Genomic DNA, 15,337 nt, shown 5'->3' on the forward strand with positions numbered 1-15,337 from the left:
ATGCCATTTTTTCATATTTTATTTACAGCTGCTTTTTTCTGCCCACAGAATGGTTGATGTGCAAGAATTGTCTTCATCTCATTCTCAGCACACTCTGACGTACCTCTCGTGTAAACCAGAAAATATCATAAACCACATCAGCTCTGGTTTCATGTTCAAGCCACAAACAGGCCTTAGGATTCATCTCTGCGCCTCATGAAGAGTTATGTGGGTGATATTTTGAGGTTGCAATCAGAGAAACAGTTGTAGAAGTAAAAATCCAAAAAAAATAAACAACTCTCTCTCTCTTATATATATATATATATAAAAATCAATTAATGATATTAAATATATTTCTTTTTCTTTTTTTTGAAAGATGACTCTTCTGCTCACCAAGGCTGCATTTATTTGATCAAAAATACTCTAAAAACTGTAAAAATTGTGAAACATTGTTGAAAACATAACATAATACCTAATAACAATGTTGAAAACAGTTGTGCTGCTTCATATTTTTTGTGGAAACTGATTGATTTAATTTTTCAGGATTTTTTTGATGAATAGAAAGTTCAAAGGAATAGCATTTATTTGAAATACAAATCATTTGTCACATTATAAATGTCTTTACTGTCACTTTTGATCAATTTAATGCATCCATGATGAATAAAAGTATTAATTTTTATTTTTTTTGGCCTTGTTTTTCTCCTCGGCAACAAAAACAAAAAAAAGAAAGAGAGGAAAGACTGAAAGACTGCATTGTTATGATTCATCCGGGAACTTTACAACATGACCCTGAGCATTCACATTTAGTGTTCATCTAGAAACTAAACCAGTTTCTCTGTTTAGCTTTGCCTCTGATGGGCATATGGTAGCGCACCTCCCTCCAGAAGCGTGCCGAGGGCTCCAGAGAGGTCACACGCTCCTCTGACTTCCCGTCCCAGAACGCCCACCTCTTCCTTCTCTTCCAGGCCTGCAAAGCTCCCTGTTTGTCCTTGAGGCGGCGCACGGTGTGAGGCAGGCGCAGCGGATCGCGGATTTCCTCCAGCTCCAGCAGCACCACGCTCATGGAGTCCTCCACCAGCGCACGGTACAGACCCGTCTGCTGCTCGGCCCACTCCTGCGCCTCCGGGCTGCAGAGCGATGTCGCTGTGTAGAGCAGCAGCAGTCTGCGACAGCGGCTCAGACCATCTTGCACCACATCCACCACAGCTGGAAAACACCAGGAAATGAGCCAGATAAAGCTCTGTCTGAAGAATACAGTGATGGAAACTACAGATATGTGACCATGGACCACAAAACCAGTCATAAGGGTACATTTTGGAACTTGAGATTTATACATCATCTGAATAAATAAGCTCTCCATTGATGTATGGTTTGTTAGGATAGGAGCCGCATGGGGCTCTTTCATCCCTTTGCGGTGGCTCCCTGCAGTGTTGTCGTAATAAACGCAGAGGATGTGTCCTCTCGACATTTAATAAAACCTTAACTCTACCCCTGGACTTTTTTTGGGCAAGTATGTTCACAGAGAGTTTTTTTTAAGGGCCAGTGTGAATAAATCTAGATTTAAATTAAAAGAGAAGAGATCTTTTTGGATACGTTTTATTTGTATTTAAAACGATGTGAACATTATGGAGCGTTGAACACTCTTGCGGTGTATGTTTCATTCACGCAGAAAGTCCAAAACGGACTCATATGAGGAGTAATAATAACTTTTGACATGCCAGGAAACCCCTAATATGGACAAAGGCATCCCGCTATCGCTGTAGCTAAGCTGAATAACAAGCATACACCTGAAACGTAAAGATAATAAACGATTGCAACAATATATGGTTTGTTTTTCAAGCCTTCTCCAGGTAATAAATAAAGTATATGAATGATACAGTGCTAACAGACATAGCATTTATTACAGTACAGAAGCTATAAAATGTATTTTCTGCCTTATTCTGTGATACAAATAGAAAAAGTGTTTTTAGTATTATAAACCAATAATTATAAAATTGTCATTAGGAAAACGTATATCAAAAGTGTATTTGACTTCTTAGCCAATTAAGTAAGAAATAAGAAGTTTGTCTTTTATATAAATATTATTATTATTACTACATTTGACATTTCTGTTCCCCTTCTGAAATGATTGCCCCGTCCTGTAACACAACTGAGTGTAAAACTTAAGCTATATGCAGTGTTATCTTCCTTTTAGGGATCAAATAGGTTTTGTGGCTCCACATGAAATTTATTTGGTGGGAAAGGGGCCAAAATAGCTCTTTAGATGTTGACGGTGGCAGACCCCTGGGTTAGGACAATATTTGGCTTAAAGCTGCACGATTAAATCGAATGTGATTTCCATGCGCATTCTGTCAGTAAAGCCGGTTCTGTAATCAGCAGTAAATCTCCATCACTCATAAGAGCATCCTCTGGGCTTCAGATGAAGATTTACTACTGATCACAGAACCGTGCTTCACTGAAAGACATGCATGACAAATTGCAGCTTCTGTCTAATCGCGATTGCGATTTCATTTCGATTTATCATGCAGCTCTAATTTGGCTGAGATACAAATATTTGAAAATCTAGAATCTGAGGGTGCAAAAAAATCTAAATATTGAGAAAATCACTTTAACGTTGTCCAAGAAAAGCAGATTACTGATCAAAAATTGATGTATTTACAATAGAAAATTTACAAACTATCTTAATGTGATTTTCCAAAAGTACAGGCTGTGATTTAATTAAATATATAAATTAAATTAATCCTCCTAAATCCTAATTAAATAAATTAAATAAATACTACTGGTTTTGTTGGTTTAATGTTTGAAAAACAAGAAATTAAGAGCTGAATATTTAGTATTGTAATTATACAGTTTTATAATATTACATTTTTTCATTCTTATTTAAAAAAAGAAAGAAAAGTTTTTTATACAGTAAAATATTTTTACAGTAAAAAAACCCCCCAAAAAACAAAACACAAATTAGATTTTTTTCCCCAAATCCTGCTGCTACGTTCAGTGTCGGATCACCATTTGATGTCTTATATGAAATCCCAACAAACTGTTTATATGACAGTGCTTTGTTTTGTTGCAAATGCTTTACCTTCCCCAGGCAGGCCATCCCGGCCCAGGATGAACAGCTTATAACCGTATTGGCCCTCCAAAACCTGTGGCAAAGTGCTCATCGCAAAAATCTCAGCCTTTTCGCTTGAGCCCTCGAGGACTCTGGGATAGGCGATGTATGCATCATACTGTTTACCATCACCATCTAGAAAACACAACCAAACAGCACAGAACATGCTAAATAAATGCATTAAAGGCAATTATTATTATGTATTTTTCAGCATGTCCTGCAGTGCTGCGATTGCACTGAAAGGTGTTAATTCTAGTTTACGTAAACAGCATAATGTTCCAGTAACTGCACGACACTGTTAAAGTGCAAAAGTGTATTTCCTGTTTATTGACTACCTGTGGTTTTGTAGAGGAACGGAAACACAGTCCTGATCCACAAGGCCAGCTCCACCTTGAATATGGTGCACAAAAGCACACCCGTCACGAAGAGCAATGCCACCGAGCCCAGGAGAAGACCAATAAGCAAGAAAAGGTTCGGATCTGGTGATAAAGGGACAGGACAAACAAACAAAAAATAGTTATGTTTTCCTAGTGAACATGTGAAAGCAGATCATGTTTGCTTTTTGAAAAATTATTTTGCACTTCAGATGCACTTACAAGCAATATAAACTTTCAAAATGTCATTCTGCAAACACAGTATGCAGGGAATTAAATAAGTTAAATAAGATCTGTTATAAAAACAATTTGTTTAGTAAAAACATTAATTTGCTCATAAATAAAAGTAAACGTATATAAACTATTTATTAAAATACAGAAAGGGGCTTTCAAGATGTTATGTTTTCAAAATTTAAATATTCATATATATATATATATATATATATATATATATATATATATATATATATATAAAAAACATTATGTTAAACATTTTACAATTTAAATATTAAAGTCATATAAATAGAAATTTATATTTTTTATTATTAATATGAATTAACACAATCAATATAAATTCAACATTTAAATTAGGGATGTAAGTTAAATTAAAAAAACAAGTAATTAGAATTTTCGTAATTTCACAGCTGTCCTACAGTTTATTCATTATTCAAAATTGATGTAGTTAAATAAATATATTAACACATCAGTTCCCCAGATCATTATGTAGATCAACATAAATGAGGTATAATCATTTATTTAATGCTCAATAATAAATTTTTTTAATTGAAAGTGATTATTTACATTATTTAAATGATAGTTAACCCATAAAACTTCATACAACCCAATCAATTCTGGGCAATAGATTTGTTGATGGTCTGTGCTTTCTCTTGTTTTGCGTGCAGGAAAATCTCAGCGGCTCTGACTACACGAGAAACGCTCACTTAACCAGCAGCCAAGTTTCCAACAACTAGTTGTTGCCACTTGCCCATCTTTAAAATACATATAGAAATGCATATAAAATTTTAAACATGTTGCTCTGCAAACACAGAATGCATGGAACAATGCCATCAACAGTTAAGTAAATACATTAATATTTTAATAAATAAAAGTAAATAAATTAGTTAATAAAATTAAGGGGCATTCAATATGTTATTAAATAATTTAGGATTGTAAATAAAAAAAAAAGAAAATTATTAACATTTAATTTAGACAGCATCAATATTAGTATTGTAATTTTACATTGGTAGCGTAAAATAAAATTATTATATGATATCTTAAATACTTAATTTTTTTATTTTACAGTGAAATATTAAAATAGTAATATTTCTTATTTTGTTTACTTTTTTAGAAATAAGAATAATATTTTCTTTTTATTTATTTAGTCATAAAATATTCAAATTATGAAAATTGAGCTCTACAAACAAGCACAACAAACCTGGATTAAATTTTTTAATGGCATTTTAAATTTTCATCTGAAAAAAACCCCACTTTTTTTGACAAAGATTCAATTTGAAGCTGAATTTAAAAATACACAAAAATAAACAAAAAAGGTGCAGATTTGTTGATAGTTTTGTATTTTCTCTTGTTGTACATGCAGGAAAATCTCAGCAGCTCTGACTGCATGAGAAACACCCACTGATCGCTGAACCAGCAGCCGAGTTTCCAACAACTAGTCATTTGCTGTCGACACTGAAACTGAAAACGCTCTGCCACAAAATGATATCTGATGTACAGTTATGAGTGGCAGGATTTTAAACCAATAAAAATGTACATATTTAATTGGCTAATAGAGAATTAAAGTAGTTTTTATTGAGGCATTGCAGTAACGCACCTGCAGGGACGAGTGTGATCTGACCGGTGGGTTGTCCTCGGGTGCTGGACACCATACAGGTGAAGTTTAAATAGAAATCCTCCTCCGATACGGCAGACAGCAAGAGCGTTCGCACGATAAGATAGCCATCCTCCGTTCGGATTTCACTTTAAGAGGAAAGGACATGGGTTACATTTACATTTATTCATTTAGCTGACGCTTTTATCCAAAGCGACTTACAATTGCTATATATGTCAGAGGTCGCACGCCTCTGGAGCAACTAGGGGTTAAGTGTCTTGCTCAGGGACACATTGGTGTCTCACAGTGGATTCGAACCCGGGTCTCTCACACCAAAGGCATGTGTCTTATCCACTGCGCCATCACCACCCCATACAGGTTACACTTCAACTGAAGGAAAAATATACGACTCACCAATATAAGCATATATATATATATATACACTAATACACAGAAATATTCACCTTCCAAAACTGTGGTAAAATCCCACACAGAGACCATGAACATGTGCTTTGTGTCAGCCTGTGTTATTCTCTCTTTTCCTTTTCTCTTCAATGCATGCATGACAAAGTCTATAATAAAATCTTATCACAGTAAGGATATACACTCACTGGCCACTTTATTAGGTACACCTTGCTAGTACCGGGTTGGACCCCCTTTTGCCTTCAGAACTGCCTTAATTCTTCGTGGCATAGATTCAACGAGGTGTTAGAAACATTCCTCAGAGATTTTGGTCCATATTGACATGATAGCATCACGCAGTTGCTGCAGATTTGTCGGCTGCACATCCATGAACCACATCCCAAAGGTGCTCTATTGGATTGAGATCTGGTGACTGTGGAGGCCATTTGAGTAAAGTGAACTCATTGTCATGTTCAAGAAACCAGTCCGAGATGATCTGAGCTTTGTGACATGGTGCATTATCCTGCTGGAAGTAGCCATCAGAAGATGGGTACACTGTAGTCATAAAGGGATGGACATGGTCAGCAATAATACTCAGGTAGGCTGTGGAGTTTAAACGATGCTCAATTGGTACTAAGGTTCTTTACACCAAATTCTGACTCTACCATCTGAATGCAGCAGCAGAAATCGAGACTCATCAGACCAGGCAATCTTCTAGTGTCCAATTTTGGTGAGCCTGTGCGAATTGTAGTCTCCGTTTCCTGTTTTTAGCTGACAGGAGCGGCACCGGTGTGGTCTTCTGCTGCTGTAGCCCATCTGCTTCAGGGTTCGACGTGTTGTGCGTTCAGAGATAGTATTCTGCATACCTTGGTTGTAACGAGTGGTTGTTTGAGTTACTGTTGGCTTTCTATCATCTCTAACCAGTCTGCCCATTCTCCTCTGACCTCTGACATCAACAAGGCATTTTCGTCACACAACTGCCGCTCACTGGATATTTTCTCTTTTTCGGACCATTCTCTGTAAACCCTAGAGATGGTTGTGCGTGAAAATCCCAGTAGATCAGCAGTTTTTGAAATACTCAGACCAGCTCGTCTGGCACCAACAACCATTCCACGTTCAAAGTCACTTAAATCCCCTTTCTTCCCCCTTTATTCTGATGCTCGGTTTGAACTTCAGAAAGTCGTTTTCACCACATCTAGATGCTCAAATGCATTGAGTTGCTGCCATGTGATTGGCTGATTAGCAATTTGTGTTACCAAGCAATTGAACAGGTGTCCCTAATAAAGTGGCCTGTGAGTGTGTATCAAGTTATTTTTCATTTCTTTTTACAAAAAATCTATGAAAATATTTTTATTTTTTTATATTATATTGTACAATTAATTACTATACTAAATAATAATGTGGCAACAGTTATTTCTGTATTATCCAATGAATGAACTACTTTAAAAATGAAAGATGCTTCATCTTATTTTTTCTTCTTAGCAGAAAATTTATAGATGCAAATCAATAGATTATCTATAATATAATATACATAAATCTAGTCAATATGGTTTCAAACAAGGATAAATAATCCAAATCTTATAATGACATTGATGACATATATAATAATATAGTTGTTTTTGTCTCATCAAAATGTGTATTATATTCAATAATCAAGTAGTAAGGGCTTTTTTTAGTATTAACCAATTAATTAAATACTTCGCAAATGAACAGTGCTTCAAATTTGAGTATTATCTCTATTTAGTATGAATTTTTATAGATGCAAGTCTCCTCTATATGGACTCAAAAGATAATTAATTCACAATAATGACATTCATCACAATACAGCTGCTTTTATTTGAAAAGAAAATGTTTTAAATATATAATAATAATAAAGTGGTAAAGGCAATTTTAGTATTATCCAGTGAATTAAATACTTCACAAATTAAAGGCGCTTCATCTTTTTTGAGTGTTTTCTAACTTTATAATGTATAAAAATAAATATTCATGATAAATGCATGACACGTCTAGTCTCTATATGGTTTCAAAGCATAATTGAATTTAATAAACCTAAAATCAAATTTGAATTAAATAAGACAGTCCACACCAAAACTGACCAAACTGAAGTCTTAACCTAGCTTCATCTTATCTGAAACACAGCTAACTTCAGTACGCACTTCATGGGTTCCTGATGAACACGATGTAATGTGTCTTGGGAGATGAACTCCTCTTCAGACTCCAGCAGGACTTTCCAGATCACATCAACCATGGGAATGCCTTTGCCCCGAACTTCAACGATGCAGTCCTTCCTGAAGGATGAACCTTATGAACAAACAAACAAACTCAGGTGAGTCTGTAGTACTCTCCCAGGCCACTGTAAGACATTAATCCTACAAAATTATATTTATTTTATTATTTAGCTTTTAGGGAATCACTCTTAAGAGTTGATCTTCATATGATTAATTGTTATCAATCATAATGTACAACTTATGCCTTGTTAACGACTTGTCCAGCAAGCATTAATAACGGCAAGTTGTCTTTAACACGTTGTTTATTTCATTCGTGGCCAACGATTAAAATAAATCAAATAGTTAAATTGAGTCAACTTAGTTAGCTCCTGAGCGTAGGTAAAACGCGATCTTTTTGGCAAATAGTTACGACATGTTAAATCACATAACACAGACAAAGATTTCTTAATAAAGTCAAAGTTTTATTCACTATTCTAACACAACTACGAACTCGGTTTTTTTACGATAAGTGCAAAAGACACTAAAAATGCTCTGTTGATTTTGGTCACACAAATAAGTGTTATACATCAATCGAAACTGTTAAGTGTCTACTATTTTTTTCAGTACACTCACGATTACAACAAAACTTTGTGGTTTTGGGGAAAAAAGAAAACAAACAGGATGTGCTCTCTGTCTTCTCCTTCTCCGCGATATGTTTATAGTAACGCGTCACTAAAATGAAGTGTAACTCAGCGAATACTCAACACAGAAACATGAGAGTTATATCTATAGAAAGCCTAAAGTGTCTGCTTTCAACTGAAGTAAGTGTTGCCGAAAACAAATGTTCTGTGATAAAGTAATCCGTATGAAACCGACACGATGTCCAGTCTATCTCATTATTTCTAATGTGATCCCGCCCCCTCGTGTTCACATGTAAATAACCACGTGACGCGCGCGCGCTTGGAGACGCCCAACAACAAACACACGAGACTCCGTTCATATCTGCTGCTGTTAGTTTCTGGAAGAAGACGCGCTGAGTAAAGGCTGGATTTACCTCAGAATGAGAGGAGAGTTACAGAGTCCAGAATACATCGATCGATCTGATAAGTAAGTAAATGCTTCTTTTTTTTGCATTAGTTAGCGTGTTATTGTGACAAACCTGAACGCGTTTAGTTGGGTTTTCCCCCAAACGACAACATGATGAATGCTATACGCATCTAAGAATGTTTAATGTTCACAAATATATTTAATATCGTCCTAAACAATAACAATTAGTTTCTCAGATATAAAATATCCTTTTTTAATGGTACAAAGTACATCCTTTTGTAGTTCACAGCATACGTGAGTCTATGGCTGCAGAATCATAACAGCTTCTATAAAATCATACATACTAGACTATATGACTGCAAAATCATAGTTGTTTTTCTCCCAAACTGTAAAACTGTAATATGATGGACAATTCATTGTATTTAAATTTCTTACGGCACGATGTTGTTTTCATGCCCTATATAAAACAATAATATGAGAGTATATTGTAACATGATGAATGCTACGAGTCTAATATGTTTACAACATGTTTATTATTAATAGTCTTCTCTGTTCAAAAATAGATTTAAATAAAGTGCTAAACAATAATAAATAGTTTCTCAGATATAATTTTTTTTTATAGTACAAAGTACATCCTTTTGTGGTTCACAGCATACTTGAGTCTAGTGCTGCAGAATCACAACAGCTGCTATAAAATCATGCATACTAGGCTGTATGACTACAAAATCATAGTTGTTTTTTTCCCCCAAACTGTTGTTTCTCAGATATAACATGTCTTTTTTTGTGTACGATAGTACAAAGCATGCATGAGTCTATGCTCACAAATGTTTTTGGTTGTTTGTATTTTATTGAATCAGGTACCTGAACCACAGATGAATCCTGATGACTTTCTTCAAACTGTTTTCCTCTGAGAGCGCTGTACCAACATCAGATGGTCAACTACACTGATATTCTATGGTAAAACAAGATCCTTGACTACTGATTATGTTTTTTTCTTCTTGAATCCATGGAAATAAGTAAATGTTGTTGAACAGAATCTGTTGCAGGAATGACTCGAAGTCTGTTCACATCTCTGTGGTTAGATCAGTGCACAATAATGTGTCTTTGACCTTCATTATGTATGTTTTGATTATACTGTGTTGTAAATAAAATACAAATAATTTAAAAACCCCATTTTTTCAGTCTCCTCACACTCTCTGTCTTACCTGCCTCAGTCACAGTCACACTGATGGCCCATTAGCAGCTTTAGGGGAGGGCCCTTTGTCTCTCAGGTGAGAATCACTTAATATTCAAGCCCATTAACACTCCCTCGCATATACGCTTTCTATCACAAAACATGTCTTTAAAAATTTAAATCAATATATTGTTTTCTGTGAATGAGTAAGCTGAATGATTTTCACATATTTGTGAAGTAAATATTCTAGCCTAGAAGACTGATTACACAAAAGTCTTATTCAGGACGATCTAGTATGGCTTTTATGCCTTATTTCAGCTACATTTTTTTCCCCAAAACTTACTGACCACGCATAATATTTTTTTTTATAACAAATGCAAACATGTACATCCACCTTGGTCACATATTATTGTAACACAGTTTGTGCTGAATATAAAAAAAATACATGTTAGTCAATAGTATATTATAAGTAGCTGAAATAAGCACAAATATCAGGGCATGTCAACACATCTCAAGGGCCCCAAAATTACCTCAGACCCCAGAGGGTTAACTGACTAGACAACACAAACAGACATAACACAGAGTGGGTTAGGTTTCAATGCTCGTTTAGCCTGAGGGAAACTCATACGCAAGAACTCTATCTTTACTTCTTAAAAGATAAATATCACCAGTTGCAGGCAGATTCAAGAGAATTGTCTTACTGTGCCTTTCGTTGTTTCCGATCTCAGTCTTTCCTTCGGTTCAAATTCAGGCTTTTTCCTCAGGTGAATTCAGTTCTTTGCGGGCCGCGTTCGGATTGGCTGTTCGGTCGGTCGTGTGACCAAAATACTCTTCAGGGATTGGAGGGTCTCGTTCTGACGTGATGAAGCTTTCAGGAAGTCTTTGTCAGCTCTTAGAAGTTTAACTTTGATCGCTGTGCAATGCCTTCGCCGTGATGTTAGAGGCCAGAAGCGCTTTGCAGCGTGAGCAGAACGAGAGACGAGCGAGGCGTGGCTGAGCCTTCCTTGAGTTTTTCTCCAACAACTTTTTTCTGTTGTGCATCTGGTTTTAAGCGAGCTGATTTGGGATCTGCCTCCGGGCTTGGGCCAATCGGATGCTTTCCTGTTGGGCGTTTGGGCCAATCGCAAGTGTAGCTGTGGGCGGAGCCCCGCCCTGTACAGTTGCGTGTTTTGCATACATTATCTGCGCAAGTATTTATCACATAAAAACTTATAACAGCAAACTTCTATTCGTCTCATTAATGAAAAACAGATAAGATTTCATTCATACCACAATATTATTATCCATAAACTCAGCTTTCATCCGAAACCAAACAGTACATAATTTTGCATAACCAAAACACATATCGATTCTATATCCAATTTCGCAGTTAAGGCATTGATTAAATGCTCCTGAGTTCTACATAATCACATCGGGCATGTAAAAGAACTCACAACTAGTGATCAGGAGTATTATACATTGTGGAAAAAGATTACATAAGTTTTTAGGAATGTGCTGCTATGCAAGGTCGTAAAAGTCAGTTCTTGGGGAGCTCTGGAATTTGTCCGTTGTCAGAGTTACTCGTAAAAACATCGTCCTTTGCGATATCGTCCTTGGATTTACTGTGACTTAATGGAGTTAGCAGTTAGGGAGGGTTTTCTGTGGAGTTTCTCCAAATGACAAGGGCTCTTAAAAATCCAAAATATATGTTTTCCTGGTCCCTGGAGATTTAAGCGAGTCCATCCCAGCAGACGCCAAGCTGTCTGTGGTTACATGTGTGCGTAAGCTGAAGAGTTGTTCCTACACCACGTACTAACTGAGGTTGTGTTGCATTTCGTTATAATTCTGTGTACTGCAGCCTGATAGCTTGCCCGCTGGATGTGTTTATGCAAGGAGTCTGTGTTTGGAGGCAAGTCTCTCTCAGAACATTTACCTGATTTGAACCGTTTAGCCCTTGCAATATTGACATCTTGGCAGTCCTTCTGATCATATAGATCACACGTGTAAGCTTCCAGAGCCTCACATAGTTCTGGTGATGGGGTGAAACTTGTTCCTAGTTCTCTAAACATTGTGATGTATTCTGTTTTTGAACTTAGTTTTTTGTATGCTTTTGCTTTCCCAACCTTATGCAGAGCGCTCACTGTGTCACATCCAGAAAAGGCATGCAGACCTACAAGGGCATCACATTTGTCTTCGCCAAGATGGGCATGTAGCTTGGTAATGTCAGTAATGTGTGTGTTTCTCCCCTTGGCTGTATGGAAATGGAGGTGGCCATCAATGTGGCTGCAGAAAGCTAGAGCCAGCACAAAGACATCGGTGTCTGTGCTCTTGATTACCAGGTCATGGCTGTGTTTGGCTGCATGGGCTGCATGCAGTATCATTCTGGTGTCTGCCTCCTCTTGACTTGTCTCTAGGTCTTTGAGTTCCACTATCTCAAGGTCAGTATAGCTCACATTCATCTTAATTGCGTGACACTTGCTTCCATGTGCAACAATGACGGTTATATTGTCAATTATGTTCTTTGCAGATGAGCTCCAATGTTGGAAGAAATACTCCAGTAAGTTTTCTTTATTTTGGCCACATGCCAGGAATTTTTTCCACTGCTTTGGGGTTTTTTGGTCATCTCCATATATTTAGATTTTTTGGTAGCCCTGTTCTGCGCGCCGACTATGCTCAGCATTTTTGATACTCAGGTCGCTGTATGTGTCGCATACAAAATGAAGCTCTGTTGACTTGGTTGCCTTAGCTGAGTGAACTAATGTCCTCAGTACATGATCAGCATACAACCCAAATGTTGGCTGTGGCTTTAGTTGTTGCACCAGAGCCATAGCATCCCAAATCCAAACTGAGCCATCAGGAATGTTACTCACTGTTGCAGGTGGGTTGATCTCATCGAGCAAGATGTGCATCAGCTTAGCTTTGTTGGTTTTGACCAGAGAGCCATCAAAGTTGGAAATTGACTGTGGAAAAGGACCCAAACTGTAAGTGAGCATTTCATCGATGTTAATTTGCCTAACGCTGCCCACAACAATTAGCCTTGCAAACAAATTGCGATGTGATGTTAGGGTGATTTCTTTTCCTCAAATTTTTGTGACTGTACTTTGTCCAGTGTCCTTGAATGTTTTTATTTTCATTTTCTTTATAGGGTCATGGAATGATGCTTCGCCATTGACTATCCTTTTTTCACAGAATTCAGTGAGTGTCTTAACACCTCTTTGTTTAGCCCCTAGTAAGTCTGTGGCAACATTTTCTGATGCCTGTTGGCCAGAAGAGATGTGACACAAATACTCTCCATCCAGCAATGGGTCAAAAGGGTTAACCATATTTTGGATAGTGGCCACAATGTTCATCACATCAGCCTGATCTCTCTGCATTCTGGTGTTGTCTAGCTCCGAGTTTAGATGTCCTACCGGGCACTTTCCTGCCATTGTTTTGCATTCAAAAGTGATTGCTGCCCGCTCATGTTGCGTTAGGGTCCAGCGGTGAACTGCACCCTTGTTCAGAGAGAATCCACTGATGCCTCCCTTTGTCTTTGAGTCACGATTGGCTGTTTGCTCAATGACTTGATCACATGCAGTGCCGGCAAAACCATGACTTTGATGTCTTTGTGCCACAAAGTCACCTGAAAGAAGCTGCTGGTGTGCTGAAGGGTGTGTGTCTTCCAGGTTGGTCATTTCAGCCCAATATGCCGTCAAATACCTGGCATAATTTACTTTGTCACAGGCAAAAAACCAGGGCAGCATACTTTGCACAGTGGACAAATGGAGAGCCCAGTTCCCCTCTCTTGTTGCCCTGATGAAAAGAAGCAAATCTTCCATCATGTCAAGGTATGTGCTCCAAAATGCGAATGTGTGGTTACAGTTGTTTTTCACCACAAATTCTTCATAACCTTGCAGTAACTGCTGAAATGTGTCTGATGTTAGCATGACCTTGAACTCTTCAGAGGGAAAACACTCCTGCAGATCTGTTGCCACTTTTAAAGCAGCTGCATTTTGTTCTTGTGTGAGTGTGTCCAAGTATGCCCACCAGCGCAGTTTCTGGAGTGCTTCCATCAGGAGTTTGTGAGCCCGTATGCTCCTGTTGTAGTGATGGCCGGAGATCACTCCATCGATTGAGCCTGCGGCCACCAGGTCAGACTCAATAAAGATGTCCTGAAAGCCAGCATCACCATACAACTTTCCTATGCATGACAGATATGCCATTGCTGTGTGGAACTCTCCCATCCTCACTACAATTCTCTCAGAGTAAGAATTTGTTTGCCAACGGATCTCTTGGGCCTTGGCATATATGGCTTGATCCATAACTAAAACAACTTCTTTTTGTTCTAAGCTGTCAGCAATGGCAATGGAGCGGCTCAGGATGGTGTGGACAGTGTTGAGATCAGTCGGACTGGCGTCAATCACTGGTAGGTAGCCAACATGTGTAGATGGTAGTACTGTGTCTTCCTTCAACATGATATTAAACCCTGTCCATCCAGGGAGGACTTTGGCCTGGGCCTCAGGTACTTTCAGTAAAAAGAATGCAGCATCAATTCTTCTACCGGTAGTTTGGGCATATTTGTATTGGTCCTGCTGGAGATCTATCTTCAATGCAAAATTCTGTGGACCAGACCGCTTTCCTCTTGTGTATGTTGAAAGATTCAGTGGAGGAGGATGAACGGACCGCTCTCGTGTTCTCTGTCTGGGTAATGTGTCTGGTAAGGATGCTGTATAACTGTTTATGGCCCTCTGAATTATTATACCATTGGTGTTATGTGTTGTCCCTTTACCTGAAAGAGTCTCCTCTCCAAAGTCATTATTATCCCAGACAAGAGTCACAGGCACTTCAGCACTGATTTTTTCAGGGATGTATATTTCTCCTCTCTCCATTTGTAGGTGAGCAAGGGCAGTATCATGCTCAAGGACCTGGGAATTGGATGAGCAGTGACCCAGACCATTTAACAACCCTATAAGCTGTGCAGAGCCAGTCATATGCCGAAATGCCATTGCAAGTGAGCACTGTTTTGGCATGAGCCATCGTCCTCTGGTTGCCAGGGTAATAATGTCCTGACAAGTGGACACTATCTTTCTGCTGTCCTCTGAAGTGACATCAACACGTTCATCTGATGGTTGTGATGACATTCCTGATATCCATGCAATGAAGTTAAAAAGTTGGTGAGGCACTACACTCATGGCATTTTCCAGTGTGAGGTCACCTGCTGTGGGAGGCCATGGAATCTTTGGGGGTCTTTTTGATGTC

General features: G+C 37.9%; 1 protein-coding gene and 1 long non-coding RNA gene across 3 annotated transcripts; one reads left to right on the forward strand and one right to left on the reverse strand.

Moving 5' to 3' along the window:
• Window positions 1-350: 350 nt before the first annotated feature.
• LOC306877137 (interleukin-1 receptor type 1-like) lies at window positions 351-11,141 on the reverse strand. 2 transcript variants are annotated; one of them, XM_079428673.1, is made up of 6 exons: window positions 10,822-11,141; window positions 7,849-7,993; window positions 5,294-5,439; window positions 3,424-3,567; window positions 3,059-3,223; window positions 351-1,185 (listed from the first exon to the last, which is right to left on the reverse strand). In XM_079428673.1, the coding sequence occupies exons 2-6, from the start codon at window positions 7,938-7,940 to the stop codon at window positions 794-796; spliced, it is 939 nt and encodes a 312-aa protein (XP_079284799.1). In that variant the 5' UTR covers window positions 7,941-7,993; window positions 10,822-11,141; the 3' UTR covers window positions 351-793. The 2 variants fall into 2 exon arrangements, with proteins under 2 accessions (XP_079284799.1, XP_079284800.1); XM_079428674.1 differs by lacking the exon at window positions 10,822-11,141 and having other exon boundaries at window positions 7,849-8,021.
• Window positions 8,874-10,255, forward strand: LOC306877140. Its single transcript, XR_013784870.1, has 3 exons — window positions 8,874-9,006; window positions 9,804-9,903; window positions 10,129-10,255. It is a non-coding gene; the product is annotated as an uncharacterized lncRNA (long non-coding RNA).
• Window positions 11,142-15,337: the final 4,196 nt, after the last annotated feature.

Source organism: Barbus barbus (genome assembly GCF_936440315.1).
Source record: "Barbus barbus genome assembly, chromosome: 11".
NCBI lineage: Eukaryota > Metazoa > Chordata > Actinopteri > Cypriniformes > Cyprinidae > Barbus > Barbus barbus.